This window comes from Saccopteryx bilineata, chromosome 11 (assembly GCF_036850765.1).
Source record: "Saccopteryx bilineata isolate mSacBil1 chromosome 11, mSacBil1_pri_phased_curated, whole genome shotgun sequence".
Classification (NCBI taxonomy): domain Eukaryota; kingdom Metazoa; phylum Chordata; class Mammalia; order Chiroptera; family Emballonuridae; genus Saccopteryx; species Saccopteryx bilineata.
This window is the reverse complement of record NC_089500.1, coordinates 67,747,653-67,772,890: the sequence shown is the minus strand read 5'-3', so window position 1 is coordinate 67,772,890 and position 25,238 is coordinate 67,747,653. Positions and strand designations below refer to the sequence as shown.

At 39.9% G+C, this 25,238-nt stretch overlaps 1 protein-coding gene across 2 annotated transcripts in view; it reads left to right on the top strand.

The window, feature by feature from the left end:
• Positions 1-25,238, top strand: part of MAGI3 (membrane associated guanylate kinase, WW and PDZ domain containing 3) — a 213,304-nt gene that overhangs the window by 139,083 nt on the left and 48,983 nt on the right. Inside the window, exons 3-7 of one of the 2 annotated variants that reach the window (XM_066247417.1) lie at positions 7,447-7,566; positions 13,215-13,424; positions 16,772-16,946; positions 20,041-20,120; positions 20,809-20,835. In XM_066247417.1, coding sequence (XP_066103514.1) covers positions 7,447-7,566; positions 13,215-13,424; positions 16,772-16,946; positions 20,041-20,120; positions 20,809-20,835 — 612 coding nt within the window. The remainder of the gene's footprint in view (positions 1-7,446; positions 7,567-13,214; positions 13,425-16,771; positions 16,947-20,040; positions 20,121-20,808; positions 20,836-25,238) is intronic. The other variant, XM_066247418.1, reaches the window with a different exon arrangement.

Genomic DNA, 25,238 nt, shown 5'->3' with positions numbered 1-25,238 from the left:
CCTGTTTATCTGGTACCAGAATTTATATGGAAAGGCTACAAAGAGAAAAAACCATTTCAGGGGACTTGCTCTCCTATAGCTCAAGATTTACCACGAAAATGTAATAATTCCAACACTGATGACGGTGCAGGAATGGCCAGAAGGGGAGCGAGTGGTGGGAGGCAGTCCAAGGTCAGATACCCAGTCTTACACAGACATTCCTGTGCAAGTTTCTCTGTCGGAAGTGCTGTGGCTGAACAGAAGGCAAGTAACTGACGACTTAATAAAGCGTGGTGAGCAGCCATTTGGTAAAAAGGAAAGTGGGCAACTACCTCCCCTCGGCCACCCCCCCAAAAACTATTTTAGTGCATTGAAGTATTGAGTATGAAAGGCAAAGCTATATATATATATTTTTTTTATAAAGAATACAGGCTATCCTCACGGTCTTGGAAAAGATCTTCAAGACACCAAAAACATTAGCTATAAAGGAAAGGATTGATAAATCTGATAACATAAAAATGAAAACAAACTTCTATCATCAAAAGGCCATTAAAAAAAGTGGAAAGAAAATACAGATTGGAGAAAGATACTGTCTGTTCTGCAACAGCATTTGTTTCTATGCAATTAAGCCCGTATGTCGTTGGTAAACAGCAGGAGAATGATGTCAGTGTGACTGAGGTAGTGCTGGATTTATTCCGTTCTCCCAAACAGGCTCATGGCTTGCATCCTCAAGTAGCAGCAAGCCAGCACAGAAGAGACGGACACAGCTGAGTGACGCAGGCTACGCAGGACGCCCATTCAGCTCAGTGTGGCTTCTCTTCTTGTGTGAACACGTGCTTTATCTTAAAATTGTTCGTCGCGCATTTGCCTCATCTTCCTTGTCCAGTAGCCTCGACGCTCCCTTGGTCCCCTTTCTGTCAAGCCAGCTTTTCATTTTTTTTCTTTTTCTTTTTAAAGACTAAATATTTTACTTACTCTAGTATTGTGATTAGGAATGTAACTAGCTTTTCAGCTGTATTAGTATTTTTAATTAGGATTGTTATTGATTTAGTGGTATTAGTTGCCATAGGTTTTGAGAGTTCAACCCTGATTCTGTGTTTTCTCATCATCTCTCTTTCTGGTGCATGATTTTGCAGAAAGCACTGTTTCAAGAAAGCACGGTTTCACATTTTAGCAGAAACACCCCATTCACAACACATATATCTGCTGCGCTTCAGCAGGACTGAGTCAGTTATTTCTCATTTTGACCTCTGTACAATTGAGATGCATCTTATAATAGATGGAATCTTTCGATTATAATAGCAAAGTTTTTTTTCTTTTTTGGGGGGGCAATAAAGTAATGGTACATTTTATTTTTAATTTTTATTTATTTTTTAAATTTTTATTTATTTATTTCAGAGACAGAGCGAGAGTCAGAGAGAGAGATAGACAGGGACAGACAGGAACGGAAAGAGATGAGAAGCATCAATCATCAGTTTTTCGTTGCAACACCTTAGTTGTTCATTGATTGCTTTCTCATATGTGCCTTGACCATGGGCCTTCAGCAGACCGAGTAACCCCTTGCTCGAGTCAGTGACCTTGGGTCCAAGCTGGCGAGCTTTTTGCTCACACCAGATGAGCCCGCGCTCAAGCTGGCAACCTCGGGGTCTCGAACCTGGGTCCTTCTGCCTCCCAGTCCGACGCTCTATCCACTGCTCCACCGCCTGGTCAGGCAGTAATGGTACATTTTAGAACCTGGTGTTTCCTTACATTTGATGAAATACTGTAGTATCCAGAGAGTAAAGAACTACAAAGCAAATTGGAAAGGACAAGCAACCCAGGTGAGAAGTGGCAAGAAGACTTGTTAATCACTTCACAACAGAAGAAATCTCTATGGCTAGTAAACAGTTGAACAGGAATGTTTTATCTCATAAGACAGTTGCTCAGTAAATACCCAAGATGCCTTCACATACTTAGCGTGTTGACAGAAGTTTAAAAACCTGATAAGTGTTGGTGTGGACATGAAAGGATGCATGAGGTATGATTCCCTTCACATGAAGTTACAATACAGGCACAACTAAGCTGTGTTGCTTAGAAATGCGCTGTTTGGGGGCTTGGGGGAGGGGAGTAAAGAGGGACAAATATACGGTGACAGAAAATGGCTTGACTTTGGGTGATGGGCACAGAACAGAACCATTCAAATGCTATAGAATTGTTCACCTGAAACCTATGTACTCTTATTGATCAGTGCCACCCCATTAAATTTAATTTTTTAAATAAAGTTTCTTTAAATATATTGTTTATTTAGTAAAAAAAAAATTTTAATAAAAGAAGAAACCATCACCAATGTCAAGTTGGTAGCTACCTTTGGGAGCGGAGAAAGGGAGGGAGAGAGGTGTGATTGGAGGTGTACGAAGGGGCCTTTGGTATAATGGTAACGTCCTGTTTCTTTACCTGGATGGGTTTGCTTTCTTATAACTTGTTTAACTTTACATACACATTTTATGTACTCTTCTGTGGATTTCAGAATAAAATTTAAAGGGGGAACGATCAGGCATGTCAAATGTCGTTGATAGGTCAGGTGATAGGAGGCCCGAGTCGCCACCGCTGGGGGTTAAGCCAGGTGGAGACTACTGATGAACATAGCTGATTGTCTCAGTGGAATGGTCAGGCCAAGGATCTGACAGGCCTGGGCTCCAGAGAGCATTAACGAGAGGAGAGGTTTGGAGATGGTGAGTCAACGGAACTTGTTGGAGGAATTTTTATGTAAAAAGGAAAAATAGGCCCTGGCCCGTTGGCTCAGTGATAGAGCGTCGGCCTGGCGTGCGGGGGACCCAGGTTCGATTCCCAGCCAGGGCACATAGGAGAAGCGCCCATTTGCTTCTCCACCCCCCCCCCCTTCTTCCTCTCTGTCTCTCTCTTCCCCTCCCGCAGCCGAGGCTCCATTGGAGCAAAGATGGCCCGGGCGCTGGGGATGGCTCCTTGGCCTCTGCCCCAGGCGCTAGAGTGGCTCTGGTCGCGGCAGAGCGACGCCCCCTGGTGGGCAGAGCGTCGCCCTTGGTGGGCGTGCCGGGTGGATCCCGGTCAGGCGCATGCGGGAGTCTGACTGTCTCTCCCCGTTTCCAGCTTCAGAAAAATACAAAGAAAAAAAAAAAAAAGGAAAAATAGAGTGCCAACTGGAGGGGATGTAGAAAGCTTTCTATTAAATATATAGAGCATCAAGATAATATAAAGGTAAATTTTCTGCAATGTTGAAGGCAGTGGGGTAGGATAAGGGAAAGGAGAGAACTTTTTAGGTACAAGGGATGTTATTCAGGGGAAGGAAGTAAAAACGTATACTATTTATATTTGTAAAGAAAATTAACATTAAAGCTACTTTGTGAGTCTGGAAATATGTATGCTGGGATCACACAGAACATATCATATTTACCAATGGAAAGGAGCACGAACACCATCTTGCTCACCACCACTTTGCAGAAAGAGAATGAAACCCAGAGGGATTAAGTGCCTGCTTAAAATTTTAACATTAATAGTAATCTTATTCCTTGGGTCAGTACTTTTTATAGTATTATCTATAATGTGGTTTGCTCTTATATTGGGTTTTATATAATCATTAGATTTTATAGTAAAGTTTATTTGGATAATATTTGAGTTAGCTTTTTCTGCATAACAGATCACCCCAGAATTTGATGGCTTAAAATAACCTTCATAGGCCCTGGCCGGTTGGCTCAGTGGTAGAGTGTCAGCCTGGCATGCAGGAGTCCCAGGTTCGATTCCCTGCCAGGGCACACAGGAGAAGTGCCCATCTGCTTCTCCACCCCTCACCCTCTCCTTCCTCTCTGTCTCTCTCTTCCCCTCCCACAGCCAAGGCTCCATTGGAGCAAAAAGTTGGCCCGGGCGCTGAGGATGGCTCCATGGCCTCTGCCTCAGGCACTAGAATGGCTCTGGTTGCAGCAGAGCAATGCCCCCTGGTGGGCATGCCGGGTGGATCCCGGTCGGGCACATGCGGGAGTTTGACTGCCTCCCCGTTTCCAACTTCAGATAAATACAAAAATAAATAAATAAATAACCTTCATATGCTATTTCTCATGATTCTATGAGTTGGCTGAGCTCAACTGGGGTCACTCATGTAGTCATTGGTAGCTCAACTGGGATTGGAGGAACTAGGATGGCCTCACTCACCCGTCTGGGGCCTTGATGTTATTTGTTGGCTTGGATCTCTCATCATTCAGTAGTATAGACTAGACTTCCATACATGGTAGTAGGAGCATTCCAGGGCAGCCAAGATGGAAGTCTCTACTCTTGAACTTATACCTCATATCTTTCACATTAAATTATTCAAAGCAAGTCAAAAATCCAGTCCAAATTCAAGAGGTGAAACAACAGGCCCCATCTCTTGATAGAATGAGGTAAAAAATATTGTGGCCATGTTTTTCCATCTATTAGAGATAATTATACACTTTAAATTTAATCATTGAATTTGTCTTCTAATGTTAAGTTTTACTTAATATGGAGCTAAAAGCTGTTGATTTGGAGGAATCTAACAATGTAGCTTTAGTTAATGTGAGAAACAAATTTGACAACAAAAAGTGCTATGTTATAAAAAGATGTTTTTCAGATTTGTATCTTTTGTGTAAAACAAAAAAATGTACATTTTTTATAAAAATATGGGGGGGCAGAATTCATTGAATACAATCTTTGTTGCTTAGAATGTTGGCTTAACCATTATATATTTATATCATTACCATTAATGTTTTATCATCATGTTTGTAAATTTTTTCACATTGCAGACTATAATAGAATTTAATACAATTAAAAAATAAGAGCAATTACTAATTTCCCATGAATTAATTTATAATAATAGTGATTGCCAAACAGTGTTAATTACATTGCTATAAAATTTTACTTAATTTGCCTGACAAGGAGGTGGTGCAGTGGATAGAGTGTCAGACTGAGACACAGAGGACCCAAGTTCGAAACCCTGAGGTCACCAGCTTGAGCACAAGCTCATCTGGTTTGAGCAAGGTTCACTAGCTTGAGCCCTAGGTCGCTGGCTTGAGCAAGGGGTCTCTCGATCTGCTGGAGCCCCCCAGTCAAGGCACATATGAGAAAGCAATCAATGAACAACTAGGGTGCTGCAGTGAAGAATTGATGCTTCTTATCTCTCTCCCTTTCTGTCTGTCACACACACAAAATTTAATTTACTCAACAACTATCTATATTGTGTACCTGTTCTGATTCTCACACTGTGCCAAGACTTGGGGCTCTTAGTCTGAAGCATGTAGACATGGTCCCTGCATACTGTCATACCCTAGATGGGAACAGACAGGGTTCTTTACAGAAACTCTGAGCCAGGACCTGAAGGGTGAGTAGCAGTTAGCTGAGGTAAGAGGGGGAAAGGGAATAGGACGTCTTCCAGGGAAGAGAACAGCTTGGTCAAAGGCCTTGGAGGTAAGTGCGTGCAAGGAGCATTAAAATAATTGGAAAACAATCTATCAAGCTAACTCCTTCAATGTGGAAGGAGTGCGGCAAGAGTGAAACTGGGAAGGTAGAGTCTGGGTTTTATGCTGAGGTTCATGGAAACTGTATGGTTTTAGAGCTTTTTCTTAGATTATTATTTTAGGAAAGTCACTGACAGCAGTTTGGGTAAGGAATATAGCCAGGGAGAAGACAGGGTTGATTCTCGGGGACCAACAATACAGACTACACCTGGATAATGATATGAATTGGGTGAGTGTGGGAATGAAGAAAAGTATATAAACCCTAGAGACGTTTGGAGATGGAATCAGCCAGATTTGGTGACTGGATGGGGAGGCAGACCCCAAAGTGATGACCAGGTTTCTGGCTTGGAGCGCCCTCCATGAACGGGGCAGATTTAGGGAGGCCTCTTGCACGAGACTTGCTGCAACATCCCAGCTCTATTTCCGGGTTAAATACCTGTATCTCTTTTTCATATTCTTTAGCACTTGAAACAACATTTTTTAATGTTTCATAAAAGTATCAATTTTTTTTTTTTAACAGAAAGAGTCAGAGAGAGGGATAGATAGGGACAGACAGATGGGAACGGAGAGAGATGAGAAGCATCAATCATCAGTTTTTCATTGCGGCACCTTAGTTGTTCATTGATTGCTTTCTCATATGTGCCTTGACTGGGGACCTTCAGCAGACTGAGCAACCCCTTGCTCGAACAGTGACCTTGGGTCCAAGCTGGTGAGCTTTGCTCAAACCAGATGAGCCCGCGCTCAAGCTGGCGACCTCGGGGTCTCGAACCTGAGTCCTTCCACATCCCAGTCCGATGCTCTATCCACTGCGCCACCGCCTGGTCAGGCTAAAAGTATCGATTTTTCAGTAAAATTAAAAGGGAGAAATCTGGATTTATACCTTGGGTCTGAATGAAAGATTTTTACAGTTGACTTTTGAACAACACAGGCTTGAACTGCACAGGCCCACTTATGTGCAGATTTTTTTCCAGTAAATATACAGTCAGCCATCCATATCCCCAGGTTTTGTGTTGGGATTTAACCAACCGTGAATTAAAAACAGTATTTTTGATCTGCAGTTGGGAGTTTAGAGATGTGGAGGGCTGACTATATGCATTGTTTTACAACATTTTATATAAGGAACTTGAGTATCCATTGACTTTGGTGTCCACAAGGTGTGCTGCAACCAACCCCCAGGATACTGAAGGATGGCTGTAGTTAAGTTTTGGGGGAGTGAAAAGTTATACGCAGATTTTCAACTGTGTATGTGGGGTCGGTGCCCCTAATCCCCACGCTGTTCAAGGGTCAATTGTACTTGAGCCTGAATCTCTTAGTAGATAGAGATTTAGTGCTCTGTTGCTGAATTTCATTAAACAGTTTACTTACTGCTTAATTCTTACAAATTACTTGAAGAGAATAATGGCTAAGAAGCAATATGTGAATATTGAAAGGCTTTTTATTTGTTTGTCTAAAATACTTTCAAGATTAATATTTGTCCAAGTTTTAAAAATAAGATTCATTAAAAGAATTACACTTTTCTTTTCTCTTTTAATTGTCCTTCAGGCCTCTAGTAAGTAGAATGTTGGTTTCTTTTCTTTCTGGAAGAAAAAAAAAAGACCTAAGATAGCTATATAAAAATAAAGTCTATCCTTGGTGGATCATTTTAAGTAATGATCATTGAAGTTTAAAAGGAGAATGAACTGTTGTGCCTTAGAGAGTTAAGATCTTTTTGACACTAAAATTGTGTGGGTTTTGTAGCTTTGAATTTCACAGCTATCTCTAGATTTTATTGAAATATGTTGACTCATCCTACATTTATTGTTCTGCTTTCACTGAGGAATGTTAACTCGCCTCAAATTTTCTGATCCTCATTCTAGTAGGTACAGTGTATTCAATGGTCAGTTTGTCCCCGGTGTTCTCTATGGACTGTGTGTTCTATTATTTGTGATATTTTTTAAGTTTAAAAGCACTTTACAACCTATTTTTTTTTCTTGTTTTCTTTCCTTAGGCACCACAAGGGCCCCCAGGGATGGGGAAGTACCAGGGGTGGACTATAATTTCATTTCTGTTGAACAGTTCAAAGCCCTGGAGGAGAGTGGAGCATTATTAGAAAGTGGAACGTATGATGGTATGTCCCCAAATGTTGACAATCGCAACCCAGGAAACTATCAGAATGACCAGAATTATTTCAGAGGGAATTTGATCAGTAAAATACTCAATTTGACAAAAAAGTTTTTTCTCTTGGTTTTGGAGAAATTTTTTCTTTTAATCAAGACATTTGTAATTTACTAGTTAAAATAGGATTAAACAGTAAGCAAAAGAATTTCATTGTATTATGAAGTTGATTATGAACAATATGCTGGAATTATTCAAATTAGCTAATTTGCATATTTTGTAGTAATTCCCATTCATTATATGAACTCAGCAAGTATTTGTAGATTGTTTTCTATTTGTAATTGAGAATTCAAATACTGAACATTTTTAAAAATCTATACCTTAGCTAGCTTGGAGAAAAGAATATAGATTGAGGGGAGACATCAAAACAGAGTAATTGGTTTCCTTTTCAGTCTCTTTACCTACTTGATTCTAGAACGTACAGATTTAAGATCAAGTTCAGTTTTTAAATGATTCTGTTAGATCCTTTTGTTCCCCTTATTTAACACTCTTCCCTGGCAAGGTCCATGCTCATAGCATTGCTTCATCATGCTACTCTAATTGTCTTTTTTCACACGCTCAGGGAAGGCTCACATCATGTCTTTCTTACTCAATGTTATCTTCACTGCCTAGAGATGAGGTTCAATACATACCTCAGCTTGATTTCAACGTATCCAAATATGTGTATGTGTTCTGTCTGAAAGAGTAAGTCTGCATAATTTCTCTCTTTAGTCGCAGCGCGAGTTCAAAATGCTGGAGTGGTCACTTACTTCCTTTTTCTCACAGTTCCTGTCCACTCTGTTACCAAATCTAGTTACTTCTTCCTGTGTCGCAGCCTCTCAGTGCCCCTCTTCTTGCCTCATCACCTCCTGGTAGGCCCACTGAACTAGCTCACGTCTCGGCTGTTGAGTTGGTACCATTGTTTCCATTTCTTCTCTCTCTCTACACTCTGTCCTGCCCGTTGGTCCCCTGCTGCCCTCTCAAGCACAGCTCTGGGCATGTCTCTCTCCTCTTCAGAATCTTCAGTGATTTCTTTTGCCTGCTAAGTTCAAGCCAACTACCCTTTGTGGACTTAGCTCCAACAAATTCATTCATTCATTCCCTTTTTCATTCATTCAACCTATGTTTAAGTACCTCTATGTGCCCAGCATTATCAGAGGGTCCGGAGATACTGTGATGAACAATATTGAGATGATACTGCCTTAGTAAATCCTGTATCCTTGTGGGGAAGACAGTCACAACAAACAGGGTAACTATAAATTGAGATGATATGAGGGAAACCAAAAAATGAGATTCAAGAAAAATAATAGGAATATCTTATTTACATAAGGTGGCCAGTGAAGATTTTTCAGAGGAAATGACAGCTACTTATTTTTTACTTGATGCAAATAGCCCACTCTCCTCTGCCTCCCTCTTAATGGTAGCCATCCCGATGTGTTTCATACGCATGCTTTTGTTTGCATGTGTTCTTGAAGAATGTGTGTCATGTGCGTGTATTTACTATTTACATCTGGTCTGTGTTCTAGATCTCATTCAGTTTTAACTGTTTTCACTTACTACTATGTTTTTAGTTCATCCATGTGGCTACGCTGTATTCACATGTTGCTATACTGTACTTGCATGTGGCTGTACTATACTTGCATGCACCTCATTGCTTTTTAACTGCTGCACAGAATTTTATAGTGAATCCACTGCATCTTACTTAACCACTCTCCTAGTGATGGACTTCCAGGTTGCCTCCCATACCCACTACCACCAAGAAAGTTACAGCACACATTCTCCCATGTGTCTGTGCAGTCTATACCCAAAGCATAGAACTGTTGGGTTATATACCCATCTGATGAAGTACTTTCAGATAGCTAGCTCTGCCGACTTGGTCCCCACCAGCAGGACAGGAGGCTTTGGTCCTGTCGCAGCCGTAGTAATGACTGTGCATTCTCAACACCACTTGGCATTATCCAGCTTTGTAATTTTGCCAGTTTGATGGCTGTAGAAGTGGCATCTCATTTAAATTGTAGTTTCTCTGGAAGACAGGGAGTTTGAGCACCTTGTTAGGTTTTTGGACTTCTGCAAATGGTCTATTTGTTTTGTTTTGTTTTTTTCTTAAATGGCATCTCAGTCACTTCCAGTTTGCAGACATTTTTTAGACATTTAGATACCTATTTAGGTATTAACCCCTTATCGGGTATAGATATTTTCTCCCATTCTTTCACCTAATCACCTTGTCCTGTGGTTCTTCAGTAAACAGAAACCCTTAATTTTCATCTATCAGCTTTATCACTGTTTTCCTTATGATCTGCACTTCGGAAGTTTTGTCTGCGAAGTCTTTCTCTGCCCTTAGGTCACAAAGATATTCTCCTACATTTTCTTCAGTGAAGGATAAGAACAAATTAGGTATATGATACAGAGGCATACTGTGTGATATTAATGACCATGTGCTCAAGTCAGAGAAAATGCAAATTGAAATAACAATCACACGCCATTTCACATCCATCACAGTGACAGAAATTTTGAAGTCTAATAATTGAGGGAAATGGAAACTCCCATGCACAGCTGGTGAGAGTATCAAATGATACCATCCCTTTGGAGAACATCTTGACAATAGCTTGTAAATTCAGAGATGCACACAGTGTGACCCAGCGGTCCCCTCTCGGATGCCTGCTCTAGGGAAGCCCTCGTCTGTGTGCATGTGTGGACAGTACCAGAGTTGTCGCTAAGGCGGTATTTAAAATAGCGAGAGGATGGAAACAACTCTCTTCTAATAGGGGAATGAGTAAAATACATTTTTACTTGTTCATGAAAATAGACTATTCTTCAGCAGTTAAATGAACCAGAATCTACGTGTCAACAGGAATAAGTCTTAGAAATAGAATAGTATAAAAAATGGTTGCAGATGGACACATACAGTATACTGTTTAAAAACAAGATATGGAAATAGTAAAAGAACACTTAAGGATGTTTTATGAACAGTAGTATTTATACATTATGTAAGCTTACGCATATGTCCTCAATGAATACATACTAACTTCAGGGTAACTCAGAGAGAGTGGGAAGGACAGACAGGAATTTAGGGTGTTACTAGTATCTATAGTAGTTCTATTGTACAAATGAAAACACTTTCAGAAAAGAAAAAAAAAGAGAAAAACGAAAATCTTCAAAACACCTTCAAAAGGATGAAAAAATTTTTCTGTTACTGTACAGTCAGGGCTCACAAACTTTCTCATTTTATACCTTGCTGTAATCTGCAATCTTTTTTTTAATAAATAAATTTTTATTAATTTTAATGGGGTGACATCAATAAATCAGGGTACATATATTCAAAGAAAACATGTCCAGGTTATCTTGTCATTCAATTCTGTTGCATACCCATCATCCAAAGTCAGATTGTCCTCTGTCACCCTCTGTATAGTTTTCTTTGTGCCCCTCCTTCTCTCCCCCCTCCCCCTTTCCCTCCTTCCCTCCCTCTGCCCCCCATAACCACCACACTCTTGTCCATGTCTCTTAGTCTCGTTTTTATGTCCCACCAATGTGTGGAATCCTGCAGTTCTTGTTTTTTTCTGATTTACTTATTTCACTCCGTATAATGTTATCAAGATCCCACTATTTTGTTGTAAGTGATCCGATGTCATCATTTCTTATGGCTGAATAGTATACCATGGTGTATATGTGCCACATCTTCTTTATCCAGTCTTCTATTTTTTTTTTACAGTGATTAAAGCCTTTAAGCAAACTCTTGGCCAATACAGCAAGATGACAATTGCAATCTTAATATTTACCAACAACTCCAGAAAAAAATAAAGGACCTTATTCACTTATAAGCAATGCTTATTAAAACCAATAATTTTTTTAAATGAGGAAACTGCAAGAATTTATTAAGAATTCCTAAAATCTTATCAATGATTATGGATACCAATCACAATACCCTGAATTTTTAAAATTTTCACCCTAGAAAAAAAGTTGAACTTCCTAAAACTAGTTAATAATTACTAGGAATACACACTAGGAATTACTAGGAATAAAATGTGTTTGTATAAAACTATCATCCTTAGAAAAACTGGACTTTCGATTTTTGACATCCAAATTCCACGGTAGTGTGAGTATTGAATATAACGCAAAAGACCTAGAGCATCCTTTTCCCCAGCCAAACCTTGATTTGGGCATTTCTCTGCCCTTTGCCCTAGAGAAGTGCGAACTGGCTTTTTCATCAGTTACTTGCTTTACTTCCGGGTCAGAAAGTTTGCTGAGATCCGCTTAGTCTGTTTTACGAACCTTTGCATCCGTCTTCCTGACAGGAGTAACTCCATTTCAAACATGGATTTGAAAGCAAAGGAGTAGTGGAGTGTGGGAGAGGCAAGATATAGTTGAAAAGCTTTTTAGTTTGATTCCACCGTTTTGTCTTGAGTATTTTAATAACAATACCGCCTTAAGTCAGATTTCCAAAAGATTCATTTTAATACTTTTCCCTTCAAAGCATGCCCGGCCTAAGGTAAACTATGTTATTTGTAGATTTGCCTCAATGTTATGATCAACAACCCATGCTTTTTTCAGTCAGGAAAAATAATCTATTCTATGCCCCATTAATTTACCTTATGAGAATGAGCACCTTAATTACCTCCTTAGGAGCCAAGGAATTTGATTAGAAAAATGTGATTTAAAAAATAAAAGGTCTTAAGCGTTTTACTCCATAATCATATTTATCTTTCTGTAACATAAGCGTAGTGATTGATAGCAGGTCAAAACAAGCAGGAGTCACACACTTACTGAAGCTAGATCTACTGAGCACTTTCCCATTGTATCTGGCTGCCTAATGAGAGCTCCATGACAAATGGAGACGACACTCAATTGTTTTCATTCTATTCTGGAACATTTATTTTAACTGCGAAAATTACTGATCCTCAAGACTTACCATATTAAAGCATTCCTTTCTTTCCTGAGAGTAAGCCAATATTGAATTATGCTAATAAAGTCTCTATTTGTCCAACAAATTGTCAGATAAAGTGATATAATGAGAATCTCAGGAAAACTTTTCAGAAATCACTTACATAAATAGCCTACATTTCAACACAGCCTGGTTAGTTCTTAGCTTCATCCTTTGCCCACAGATTTCCTCCTTTCATAAGATAGTTGGTTATGTTACACTCAGAATGAAGTTACTGGAGTTTGTTTCCCCCTTCCTTCCACTTGTATGCCAGTGAGGCTCACACGAGCAGTAATGCCTTTAAAGTCACAAAGTCGCCCCTTTTCTGGAAGCTATGCAAAAAAGGCGGATCTGTTAGAATAAATAAGCTATCCACATAAAGTCAACTTCCTGGCTTTAGTACAAATAGTGTTAAAATGTTAGAAAATACATGATGAGGGGCACTTGGAAATTAGTTATTTTTGCTCTTTCTACCCTCTTCTCTTCCAAGAAGTGAAGTGTTTTCACCTCCTTTTGGCCAGTGGTAGGTTATTAAAAAACTCTGGTATAACAGATAACAGGGCGGAGACAGACACTAGATCGTATTGTTCTGATTCTCGAGTCAACATTGGTATTTCGAGCTACACCTAGCCTGTGGTGGCGCAGTGGATAGAGCATTGACTTGGAATGGTATTTCGAGCTACTGTTTGTTTTGTTCACCCCAGGAAATTTCTATGGGACTCCCAAGCCTCCAGCAGAGCCCAGCCCTTTCCAGCCTGATCCTGTCGATCAGGTCCTCTTTGATAATGAGTTTGACACAGAATCCCAAAGAAAACGCACAACATCTGTCAGCAAGATGGAAAGAATGGACAGCTCTCTTCCTGAAGAGGAGGAAGAGGAAGACAAGGAAGCTGTTAATGGCACTGGAAATGCAGGTTTGTAAATAAATGGACAGCATCTAAGTGACATTCCAGGTTGACTCTTACTTGACATGGAATTGGAAGTAGTAAAATTTTTCACAAAGCATACAGAGAGTAAGTGATGGGATTCTAATACTTTCTGGTGAAGGTTTTGTGGAACAAAATGTGTCATTGGTGATCATCTCGTAAGTTGAAGTGAGTTGCCCCAAGTGGCCATTTTGATAAATCAGTAATAAGCTGTCATTAGTAATCATGTAAGATGATGCTACCCTCCTACTTAAAAGATTTAAGATTCATTTTTGATGCTAGAATATGGAAGTCTTGTTGGCCTAAGTCCTGCTTTATAAGATGTGGACAAAATGTAGATGTTATAAGAGACAACCTTGGCCCTGGCCAGTTGGCTTAGTGGTAGAGTGTCGGCCCAGGGTGTGGAAGTCCCGGGTTCAATTTCCAGCCAGGGCACACAGGAGAAGCGACCATCTACTTCTCCATCCTTACCCCTTCTCCTTTCTCTCTGTCTCTCTCTTCCTCTCCCACAGCCAAAGCTCCATTGGAGCAAAGTTGGCCCGGGTGCTAAGGATGGCTCCAGGGCCTCCACCTCAGATGCTAGAATGGCTCCCGTTGTAATAGAATGACGCTCCAGATGGGCAGAGCATCGGCCCCTGATGGGCATGCTGGGTGGATCCTGGTCGGGCACATGCAGGAGTCTGTTCTCTGCCTCCCTGCTTCTCACTTCAGAAAAATACAGTAAAAATAAATAAATAAGACAACCTTCAACTAAAACAAAGTACGAAGGTTTTGAAATACGCTAGTACACATTATCAGGTTATTAGGTTTGTTAGCACTACTTTGACTTTAAATTCAGAATCACTCAAAGAAAATTTTGAAATGCAACTCTCATATTTTTCATTAAATGCAACGCCCAGAGACATGTACTGCTGGAGAATCTTCTTCCTTCGAGCACCCCTACATCTGTGCCTGGGAGGCTTAGGCTAGTCATTGAGAGTAAGACACCACAGAAACACAGCAGAACTCATTTCAGTGCTGTGTATGGTAATAATTCCATCCCAAACACTACAAAGAAGCTTCATAAGGCTTGGAATTTTTGCTTGTTTTATTCATTGTTTTATCCCTTGTACCATAAACAATGCCTGGCACAAAGTAGGAACTAAAAATACATATACTGCTCCCAAAAATTAGGGGATCAGGGAACATGCAGATACTCCAGTACTTTCAGCCTTTTGTATAGTGCATTTTCACCAATGAAATAAAAGTTGGTTTTGCATCTCATTTGCATAATTGAACAACTTTCTTTGACTTGTCATTTGCTTTTCTGATGTTCTTGTTTAATAAAAAAAAAAAAAAATCAGCCTGACCAGGCGGTGGCACAGTGGATAAAGCGTCAGACTGGGATGTGGAGGACCCAGGTTCGAGACCCTGAGGTCGCCAGCTTGAGCGCGGGCCCATCTGGTTTGAGCAAGGCTCACCAGCTTGGACCCAAGGTCACTGGCTCGAGCAAGGGGTTACTCAGTCTGCTGAAGGCCTATGGTCAAGGCACATATGAGAAAGCAATCAGTGGACAACTACGGTCTCGCAACAAAAAACTGATGATTGATGCTTCTCATCTCTCTCCGTTCCTGTCTGTCTGTCCCTATCTATTCCTCTCTCTGACTCTCTCTCTGTCTCTGTAATAAAAAAAAAAAATCAAATGCTTTTATCGCTTCATATTCATTTTGAAATATGCCCTAATTTTTGTGAGCAGTGTATTTTATTAGTACCCTGTAACTAAATGACTTTGATCACGTCCCCAGACTTGGAGAACCTGTTCCCGTCCTGATATTTTCCTTTATCCATCATTAAAATTTACTATATATTCTGTATTTATTGTTTGACTACAGTCATCCCTTGCATCTCCCTCAAGAGTGAGTCCCATATTATAGTCATCTCACATTGTTATGCCACATGATATGTTTGATGTTTAATGTGTTACTTCAGTGTGTTTGGGTAAAAACAAGTTTGTCTAAAAAGTTTTAGGTAAATTTGCATCCCATTTTTTAGGGGTTGTGGAGGAAAACCATCCTATCGTAGAGCCTCTGGATGTTGGTGCCAGCTTTGCTCACCCACAAAATTTAAGTCTGTTAACATTTTTAAATGCTTAAGACTGGGATGAGAGACCGTGAACTTGTCCCAGTGTGGGAACTCATGTTCTTGAGTAAGTAGGAAAGCGGGACAGGGCTGGGGCAGGGATGGGAGTGAGGGACAGAGAAAGGTGGTAAGTTGAAGGATTAAAGGATTATAGAGCTTGGTTGGGTAAGGGATGGATGGGTGTAAGTACTATAAAAATAAGGAATGCAGGAGAATGTATCTGAGGCCTCCTCTAAGAGTCTCTGAGGCACTGATTGCAGTCAGGAGTTACTACAGTTGTGTTATCCTTTAAGTTCTAGAAACAAGCTTCAAGTGCATGAATTGTGCACTCTCTAGATCAGTGGTTCTAAACCTTTCTAATGCCGTGACCCCGCAATACAGTTCCTCATGTTGTGGTGACCCCAAACCAAAAAATAATTTTGGTGGCTACTTCATAACTGTAATTTTGCTACAGTTATGATTCGGAATGTAAATACCTGATATGCATTATGTATTTTCCGATGGCTTTAGGTGATCCCGCTGGGGTCACGACCCACAGGTTGAGAACCGCTGCTCTAGACAGTACCTTATGAACTTTGGGACTCTAAAAGCATTTTAATATCACCAACAGAATGATTTAACAACCGGAAATATGGAGTAAAATTTTTTTTAATCGGCGTTATTTGAAAGGCCTGGGTTAACTGTATACGGGGCAGCACGGTACTGCAGTTAAGAGCATAGACCACGTGGGTCGGTACCCTGGCTTTGCTGTTTATTAGCTGTGTGGCTGTGACTACGTTAACTTCATCTTGCTGTGCCTTAGTTTGTTCTCTGTAAAAGGGGAATAGGAACAATAAATACTCAGAGGGTTAAGTAAGGGTTATGAATTAACATTTAAAGTGCTTAAAATGGAGCCTGATACACTCAAGGACTATGTAAGTGCTGCTAAGGCTGTTGTTAGTAATCTATTGATGTAAGTTCAGCGTCTACTGAATTGATTCTAGAGTCGTTTCTTGTTTCTTTCCCAGGCTAGCATCTGGGATGCTATGCAGGGTTAATGCCATTTGGTGAAAGAAAAAAAATCCAGCATGTTTGTTTTTTTCAAAAATTATAGCAGAATATGGACACTGAAGACAAGGAAATTTGTAATAAATATAGGGCATTTTGTTGGAGATGAAGAGGGCTGTTTGAAAAGAGGATGAGTTTCCCTCCTTCTCACGCTGTTCTGTTTTGAATAGAGAACAGAGAGAGGCATTCTGAGTTATCTGACTGGATGAAGACCGTCCCGAGTTACAACCAAACCAGTAGCTCCATGGACTTCAGAAATTACATGATGAGAGATGAGAATCTGGAACCACTGCCCAAAAACTGGGAAATGGCCTACACCGACACGGGGATGATCTACTTTATCGAGTAAGCACACGTGTGTCCTCCCAACGTGCCCTGCCGTGGCGAGACTTGTCTGAAAAATGTTCCACCTCATTTCTCAAGGCTTCCATGTCTTTTTTCCTCCTTTAAAAATATTTTTCATCCACATTACAGTTGATTCTTAATCTGACTTTTTCCCCGGATGGTATTTTGTCTTTATTTGACTTAGATAAAGGCATAGGGTGTCTGACCTCTGGTTTTATAAAAACAAGAGGATGAAAAACAGATTTATCACTAAGAATGAAAAATGTAAGGAATAAAGAGGGTTTTGCTTTGCTTGTTTTAACTTTGGGTATACTGTCCCGCTTAATAAGCATTTCGGGAATTACATGAGGCCGGGTATATTTCTTACCTGAGCTAAATATTTTCAGCCCTCAAGTTTGGGTCTGATGTTTTCAGGCAACATAGTTAAATAGTATAGGAGGGGGAAAAATCATTGATCCTCAGAGTAATTGGTATAAATTCACACACAAAAAAATACCCATTTTATGAAAAAGCACCATTAATGTGCTTATATTTACAGAGATATGTAGAATACCATATGTATTCTGTCAACCTAAAATTTTATATTGCTTACACCTGAGAATATTATATAATTTATTCGAAGTTTCATTAGGAAGTATTTTTATATTCTCATGCAGCTGTAATTCTCATCTTTAAACTAATTTACCCAGAGGTAGAATATCAATGTAGTGAAGTTACAGAATATAATAATTAAAATGCTGTGAGCTGGGTACTACACTCAAAAGAACATGTACTCAGAAATAAATTAGGGGTGGGAGATTTGAATGAGTTTCCTTAATTGGTCCCAAATTGCACATCCGTCGCATAGAATGAGCATCTTGCTGTACCAAGTGAGATTCTAGTGTTTAAAAGACATAGATTGTGTGTACCTGGTGTTCTTTTTACCATGTGTGGTAAATTATTATGTTATACAGTTATATAAACATTAATGACCAGGATTATACACAACAAATAAAATCAGATATACCTTTCTCTGTGGACAACTTCAGAAGTTTTTCAAGTGTAATTTTGACTTTCATGCTGACTTTAGAACTAAACCCCCAAGTAAGATGTGTAGTCACTAAAAGTAGCTAGAGTATCTTTAGAAACAGATTAAGAGGCTTTGAATCTGACAGTACTTCACCCTGCAAACAGGGATAAGTTACTAAATTATAGGGGTGGGGAATTTATACAAGAAATGTCTTTCTAGGTGAACATAATTAAAATGGATTAAAGGCCTAAATATAAGATCTGATACTATAAAACTTCTAGAAGAAAACAGAGGGCAAAAGCTTTATGATGTTGAATTTGGCGAGGACTGCTTGGGTCTGGCAACAAAAGTACAGGCGACAAAACAGAGAAGTGGGATCACATCAAACTTAAAAACCTCTGTGCAGTGAAGGGGAACCATCAACAGAGTGAAAAAACCACCTAAGGGATAATAGAAAATATTTGCAAACCATTGTCTAACGGGGTTACTATCCAGACCAGAACTGAATATGATTTGCTGCTAGATGAAGCTCTCTTGTTTGCGATAGCTAATGTGTTTGGTCTGAGTTATGGTTGCTGTTAAATCATGCATCTATAAGTAGATAATACTGGTCTATAGTCTTTAGCTACTAGCTGCCATGTTTTGGGTGTAGCCCCTGTAGGCACTTCTTTCCTTTGAGAAATAGGGGGTAAAATCCCCATGGATTGCCTATATCTGTTAATGTAGCAGTAGAAATTTTTGGATCATTGAAACCAAAGTTAAGCATTTCTGAAGTAGCAGTTTTGAATTTGGTTTTGTAAGATATGTCCATGATTTTTTTAAAAGCAATCTGCATGCTGCTAGGCCCCTTTGGAGTCCTGACTCTTCTCATTTTGCTAAAACTGATTCAACTGGTTTTAGTTGGGGGAGATTCTCTCTCTGACAGAATAGGTAGCAGACTTTCTAGAAACAATCCCAATTTCTCCTCCTTAGATTGTCCATATTCAGCATACAAAGAGTGTTTCTACCACAGTAGTGTCCTACCCGGCGATGTGTAGGAAGGGGCTTCCTAGCTAGCTCTGTGAGTACCTCAGGAGTCAAAAGGCATAGAAAACATGATTAAGGCCCGTGTAGATTGGTGAGTTAATCTGATGATAAACACACCAAGAAAAGATAACTTGTTCACATTGTTATTCTCATACTATTTGATAATAACTTCACACTTAATTGCCTTCCTATATATATTTTCTCCTATGATTTTTCTTTCTTTACTATCCTCATATTTCAGCTACCTCAACTATAACACTGTCTACCCACAGTGTGGTGTGCCGGTTCTGTTTTAGCATCAGTATCTACTGCATGGTGACCTGATCTGGAGCCAGCTGGTTGTGACTGAAATGAAATTAAACAGACACTGCTCTTTGAAAACATCTGTGGGGAGATGTTTCGTTCCACCTTTCTTTTTCGATCAAATATATGGTCCATGCTGATGAGAACTTAGTTTCGTCAAGTTGAGTTTAATGATACCTGTCATTTTTACTTGGGCGTTGCAGAAACAGACACTGTTAAACTTTTTATTTTCTTTAACCTTACCATCATTTTGTTTGAAACAGCCCTGTGAGTCCAGAGGCTCTCTCCAGTCATTCATCTCTATATTCCCAGCCCCCAGCCTGGTGGCCACACATCACAGAGACTCAAGCAATATAGCGTGTTTTGAAGGGAAGGAGGAAGGCATTCAGCCAGACAGCAAACATGGTTTTCAGTACAGCTTTTTCTGGTAGATCATGCACAGTATGGGGGTTGGCTCAGCCTTTGAAACATTTGGACGGTTTAAATAAGTGTCTGTTATTCTGGGGTTGGCATCTTATCCCTCCTTTAGAATCTCTCTTCTCAAATGAGTGCCTGCAGCATTACTGCTCCTCTGAGGCAGTTTTGAAGTAACAGACTGATAACAGTGGGATTATTGAATCAGAGGCCGACCAGCGGAGCCAGGGGGAGACAGATATTCTAACATCATGCACCTTTCAGTCACTTTTAATCTTTGCTTTTGATATGTTTTTCTCCATCTTTATTTTACCCTTTCTAATTGAAATCTTTATTCTGCAGCCACAATACCAAAACAACCACCTGGTTGGATCCGCGTCTTTGTAAGAAAGCCAAAGCCCCTGAAGACTGTGAGGATGGAGGTAGGGATTCAGAAACCTTTTGTACTATACTTACTCTCCTAATCCCTTCTTGCTCTTCTTGCTTCGGTAATGAGTTTTCTGAAATCTCGAACAAACCATTGTGTGCATTCGCACACAGCCATTGGGTGGACGCTGTAATCAGCTGACTGGTAATTATGTCACTGTGTCTGATTTTAGGAGAGATTTTATTTCTCTCTCTTTTTTAAGGATTATACAATTAAATCCTTTTTGTAAAAATCTTTTTTTAAATGTGTTATTGAATTTATTGGGGTGATATTGGTTAGTAAAATTATACAGGTTTTAGGTGGACAGTTGTATAATACATCATCTGATAGTGCATTGTGTGTTCACCACTCCAAGTCAAGTCCCCCTCCATCATAAAAATCAGTTTGTCCCCCTTTGTACAAACTTTAAAAATTCAAAATAAATGTTTTAATAAATTAGGTACATTCTCATTCCCAGAGTAGCCTCATCATGCCTACTGAGTCTTCAAAAATATATTTAATTTAGTATCACTAGGAAGATATGCTAGTCTCTATGGCTGATCCTTAGCCATTTAGAGCAGCATTAGAAACCTGATGAAAGTCTTTAGTAAACCCCCCACCCTGTAAACAATTCTTACTGCTTAGTAGTAAAAGTATTTCTCTTTATTGGTTAGTAATGCTTGTCTACCTTGTATATATTGCAGATTGTGTTTGGTGGTGTAGTCTTACAAGTAAGTATAGAATTTACCCTGACTAAAGTTGTTTGCTGTGCCTTCTTGAATATGAGGTGCAGGTGAATAAAATTTGCATTAATTTTGTTATCACTCATCAGAAATTAATTATCTTAGCTAAAAAAAAGTGGCTTAGAATGAGGTTCAGATAGCCCCCTATAGATTAAATTGAATCTTTAAAAAAAATAAACAATTTACACATATTTTGTTCAGCATAATTGCAATATTAAAGATTTTCATAGGAACAAACTACAGGAGGTCCTCAGGTTACAACACAGTTCCGTTCCTACGACAGTGACGTAACCTGAAAATTGGCATAAGTTGAAACATATCCTACCTAGCCTAACACAAACATAACACTAGTTTGATTGGGTGCTTGCCCTTTTAACAGTCCAAAATGGCATAGGTAAGCGTACGGGGGATGCCAGCTCCCTCCCTCATACGCCACATTAACTGCATATTCTGCTGTGCACATTCAAACTAGTTTGCCCACATAGTTCATAAGTACAATGCTAACAGTGTAAGCCAAAACACTCACATCTCTATTTTTAAAAGTTTTTATGAGAGTGAGTGTTGTAAACTCAAAATGTCTTATGTCAAAGGTGTCGTAACCCAAGGACTCCCTGTATTGGAAAATTAAATTATTTAAAATTCTATTTCTAGTGATTTTTTTTAAAATTACATAACTTGGAGCAAAAATGAAGACCTAAAATAATTGAAGAGCTATACTATGTTCATAGATTGGGTGACACAATATCATTAATGATGTTCATTCTATCCCAATTGACATCTATATTAAATATAATTCCAATCAAAATCCTACAAATTTGTTTTGAAGAAATTGACAAGCTGATTTTAAAATATGTATGTAAATACAAAGGCTCTATTCCATTGTATATATGTACCACATCTTTATCCAATCATGTATCCACAGACACTTTGTTTCCATGTATTTGCTACTGTGAATAATGCTGCAGAGAACATAGGGGTGCATGTCTTTATGAATAAGTATTTTCAAAGTTTTTTTCAGGTAGATGCACAGAAAAGGGGTTGCTAGGTAGTCATATGGTAACTGTTTCTTAATTTTTTGAGGAAGTTCCATACTGTTTTCCACAGTGGCTGTACCAGTTACATTCCCACCAGCAGTGCAGGAGGGTTCCTTCTCCACAGCCCCTCCAACACTTATTACATTAAGAAATAATTTTTAAATCATTTTTATAACATATTTCCCTTTTTTTCTAAGGCTTTCAACAGTAAGTTCTTTATGGTGAAGTCAGCCACTGTAAAGGTAAACTAGAGTATATGCCACTTGAATTTGACTTCTCCAAGCTTGGGAATGCGGTATTAGTCTTCTTAGGCATGCCCCTTCTGCTGGTCTCCATCCTTTTCCTGCCCACTGATTGTTTCAGTTCAATTCTCTGCTGTTTCCTGTTTCCCGTGTAGAGTGTATTTATTTTCATAGCTTTAGCTATTAGTTTACTGTCGTCGGGTCCCTTATCTAAATCTCTAGTATTGTCCTTGATTCCAAATGCTATTTCTGTATTTCCTATTGACTTTTGTTTTGATTATCCTACTCACACTTCAAATAAACATAGTATTTAGAACTAAACATTTTTCTCCTGAAGTCACCCATTCCTCTTTCTGTCATTGTCACCATCCTCCTCCTCATCTGCGCCCAAATCCCTGCATTCAGATTTGCATCTCCCTCTCTTGCTCTATTACCTATATAGTTACCAATCCACGGTGCCCTTTATTTTTCGTATACTTTGGCAATATAGCAGTGTGACCACTTTCCAACACATAGACAGATTGATAGAATACATACAGATACTGAATACAAATATGTCCACCACTGAGATGTCACAGTGAACATTTTGCTCTGTTTCTTTTTCACACAGCTCTGTCCATCTGTCCTCTTTCTATCCATGCTTTTTCTTTTCTGTCTTTCTCTCCATTCCTCTGGTTGCCACACATTTGCGTTATCCTGAGACTGTGTCCGACAGTTCTCCAATACACTAGTAATACAGCCCTTATACCAGCGGTCTTCACAGTGTTGGTGATCAAACTCTCTTTTGGTGGGCAGGAAAAGAAATGTTAGAACTTACTGTTTCATAATGTTTCTTTTCAGGGGTAAAAATTAATTAAGCTTCTCTTATTTTGTATTTTAGGCACAGGTTGGCAATTCTATATGTGATTATCACATGCAACACCCTGAGCGCCTTACTCTTGTCAAAGGCACTGTGGGGTTCTGCAGTTTCCTGTGCCCAGTTCAGGGGATTTAGAGACCATGTTACATAGTTTTTAATCCAGACAAAATTGAAGTGTGACCTTAAAGATGTTCTGCAAAGATAGTTCCAGTTGAAATAATAAAATACACAAACCCAAGCTAACAGTGAGAAAACGGCAGAGCTGACAGTGTCCATGTTTTGTGTATGCTTTATTGCATACACTAGCAGAGTAGCACACATACAGTGTGTTTAAAGTCATGGTGCACTTTTGACCAGTCACAGGAAAGCAACAAAAGATGATAGAAATGTGAAATCTACACCAAATAAAAGGAAAACTCTCCCAGTTTCATACCTATTCAGTGCAGTTTGATGTGGACTCACGCACAGATTTTTTAGGGCTCCTTAGGTAGCTATCCCGTATAGCCTCTACAGACTCGTCACTGACTGATGGCCTACCAGAACGGGGTTTCTCCACCAAACTGCCGGTTTCCTTCAACTGCTTATCCCACCGAGTAATGTTATTCCTATGTGGTGGCGCTTCGTTATAAACACACCAATATTCACATTGCACTTTGGTCACGGATTCGAATTTAGCGAGCCACAGAATACACTGAACTTTCCTCTGTACTGTCCACATCTGGACTGCCACATCATCCTACAGAAACTGGGAGGGTTTTCCTTTTATTTGGTGCAGATTTCACATTTCTATCGTCTTTTGTTGCTTTCCTGTGACCGGTCAAAAGTGCACCATGACTTTACGGACACACTGTATTTATGCATAAATATATAGATCTTGGAAGTATGTGTTCACATTTTTTTACTGATAAGGCTACATGATCAAAAACTGACTATTCTGCCTATTAATCTTTCTGACAGATAACTGCCTTCATGTGTCTCCCTTGCTCAGACACCCATACTGGCCCCCTACTGTCAGCAGAATAAAGTCTAGACTTCCTGGGGAAGTAGTGAAGATTTTTTATAATTGAACCATATTCTATTCCCCCCCCCCCCAGCATTTTCATGTCATACATACGACATATTTCTGTCTTTGCCTTTGCTATATGCCCATCTGTCTGCCAGGAACCAGCCTTGTGCCCTGTGTCCACCTGGCTCATACCCACGCATCCTTCTAAACTCACATCTAATGGACACTTTCTTTGGCCTGACCTGTGGTGGTGCAGTGGATAAAGTGTAGACCTGGAATGCTGAGTCTCTGGTTCGAAACCCCGGGCTTGCCCCGTCAAGGCACATATGGGAGTTGATGCTTCCTGCTCTTCCCCTCTTCTTTTTCTCTTTCTCTCCTCTCTAAAATGAATTGGGGGGAGGGGAGACAATTTCTTTGTCACCTCCTCTGTCATTCTCTTCCAGATCAGAAATAGGTATTCTCTCCTCTGTGCTCAGTAGTACCATAGGACATGTGTCCATTATCACACTAATAAGTGCATTGTTACTACATACTTGTATCTAGAAGGGCAGTGGTTTTGTCTTACTTGTCTGTACATCCCTTCAAGAGAGACTGCAGTGTTTGGAAGGAGGGCAGAAAGGAGGGAATGAAAGGCTACTTTACGCCCCTAGATTATTTTGGTCGTCCTTCTTGATAAAGTTCTGAGGTGAGGTGATAAAAACTAAGCCTGTCTTCATTCACTAGCTCAGAGTCAGTAGAGAAAGGAAACACAGGCACAGAGGTATGGGGTTAGAACGAGGCTCGCCGCTGCCGAGTGAACCGATGTGGCGTTGGCTCTGCGTCTGTGTGGACTTGCTAACATTTTACCCCTAGAGGAGGAGGACGTGGTATTCAGTGTGTGGCCCCTGTGTTCAGCTGCAGAGCCCCACCCACCAGGCAGGCCTGGTGGAGACCAGACCAGACTGCACCCTCTCTACAGGCAGGCCGACATCTACAGCAGGGAGGGGACCCATGAGGACCTGAGTCGAGCATGTTGAATTCATTCGCTAAACCCACCAGTTTGAGAAGACGTTTCTTCGTCCTTAAAGAAGAAAATGAAAGGGCTCAGAAACACTGGAAACATATCTCCCATTCTTTCTCCTCTATAGAAGATTGAAAAATTGGATAATTTTGTCCCCTAATGCTCTTTACAGTAAGAATGACCATATGTCTTGGTTAGCTGAGGACTAACCCAACTCATTCTTGTTGTCCCAGCATAATTATAAATAGTG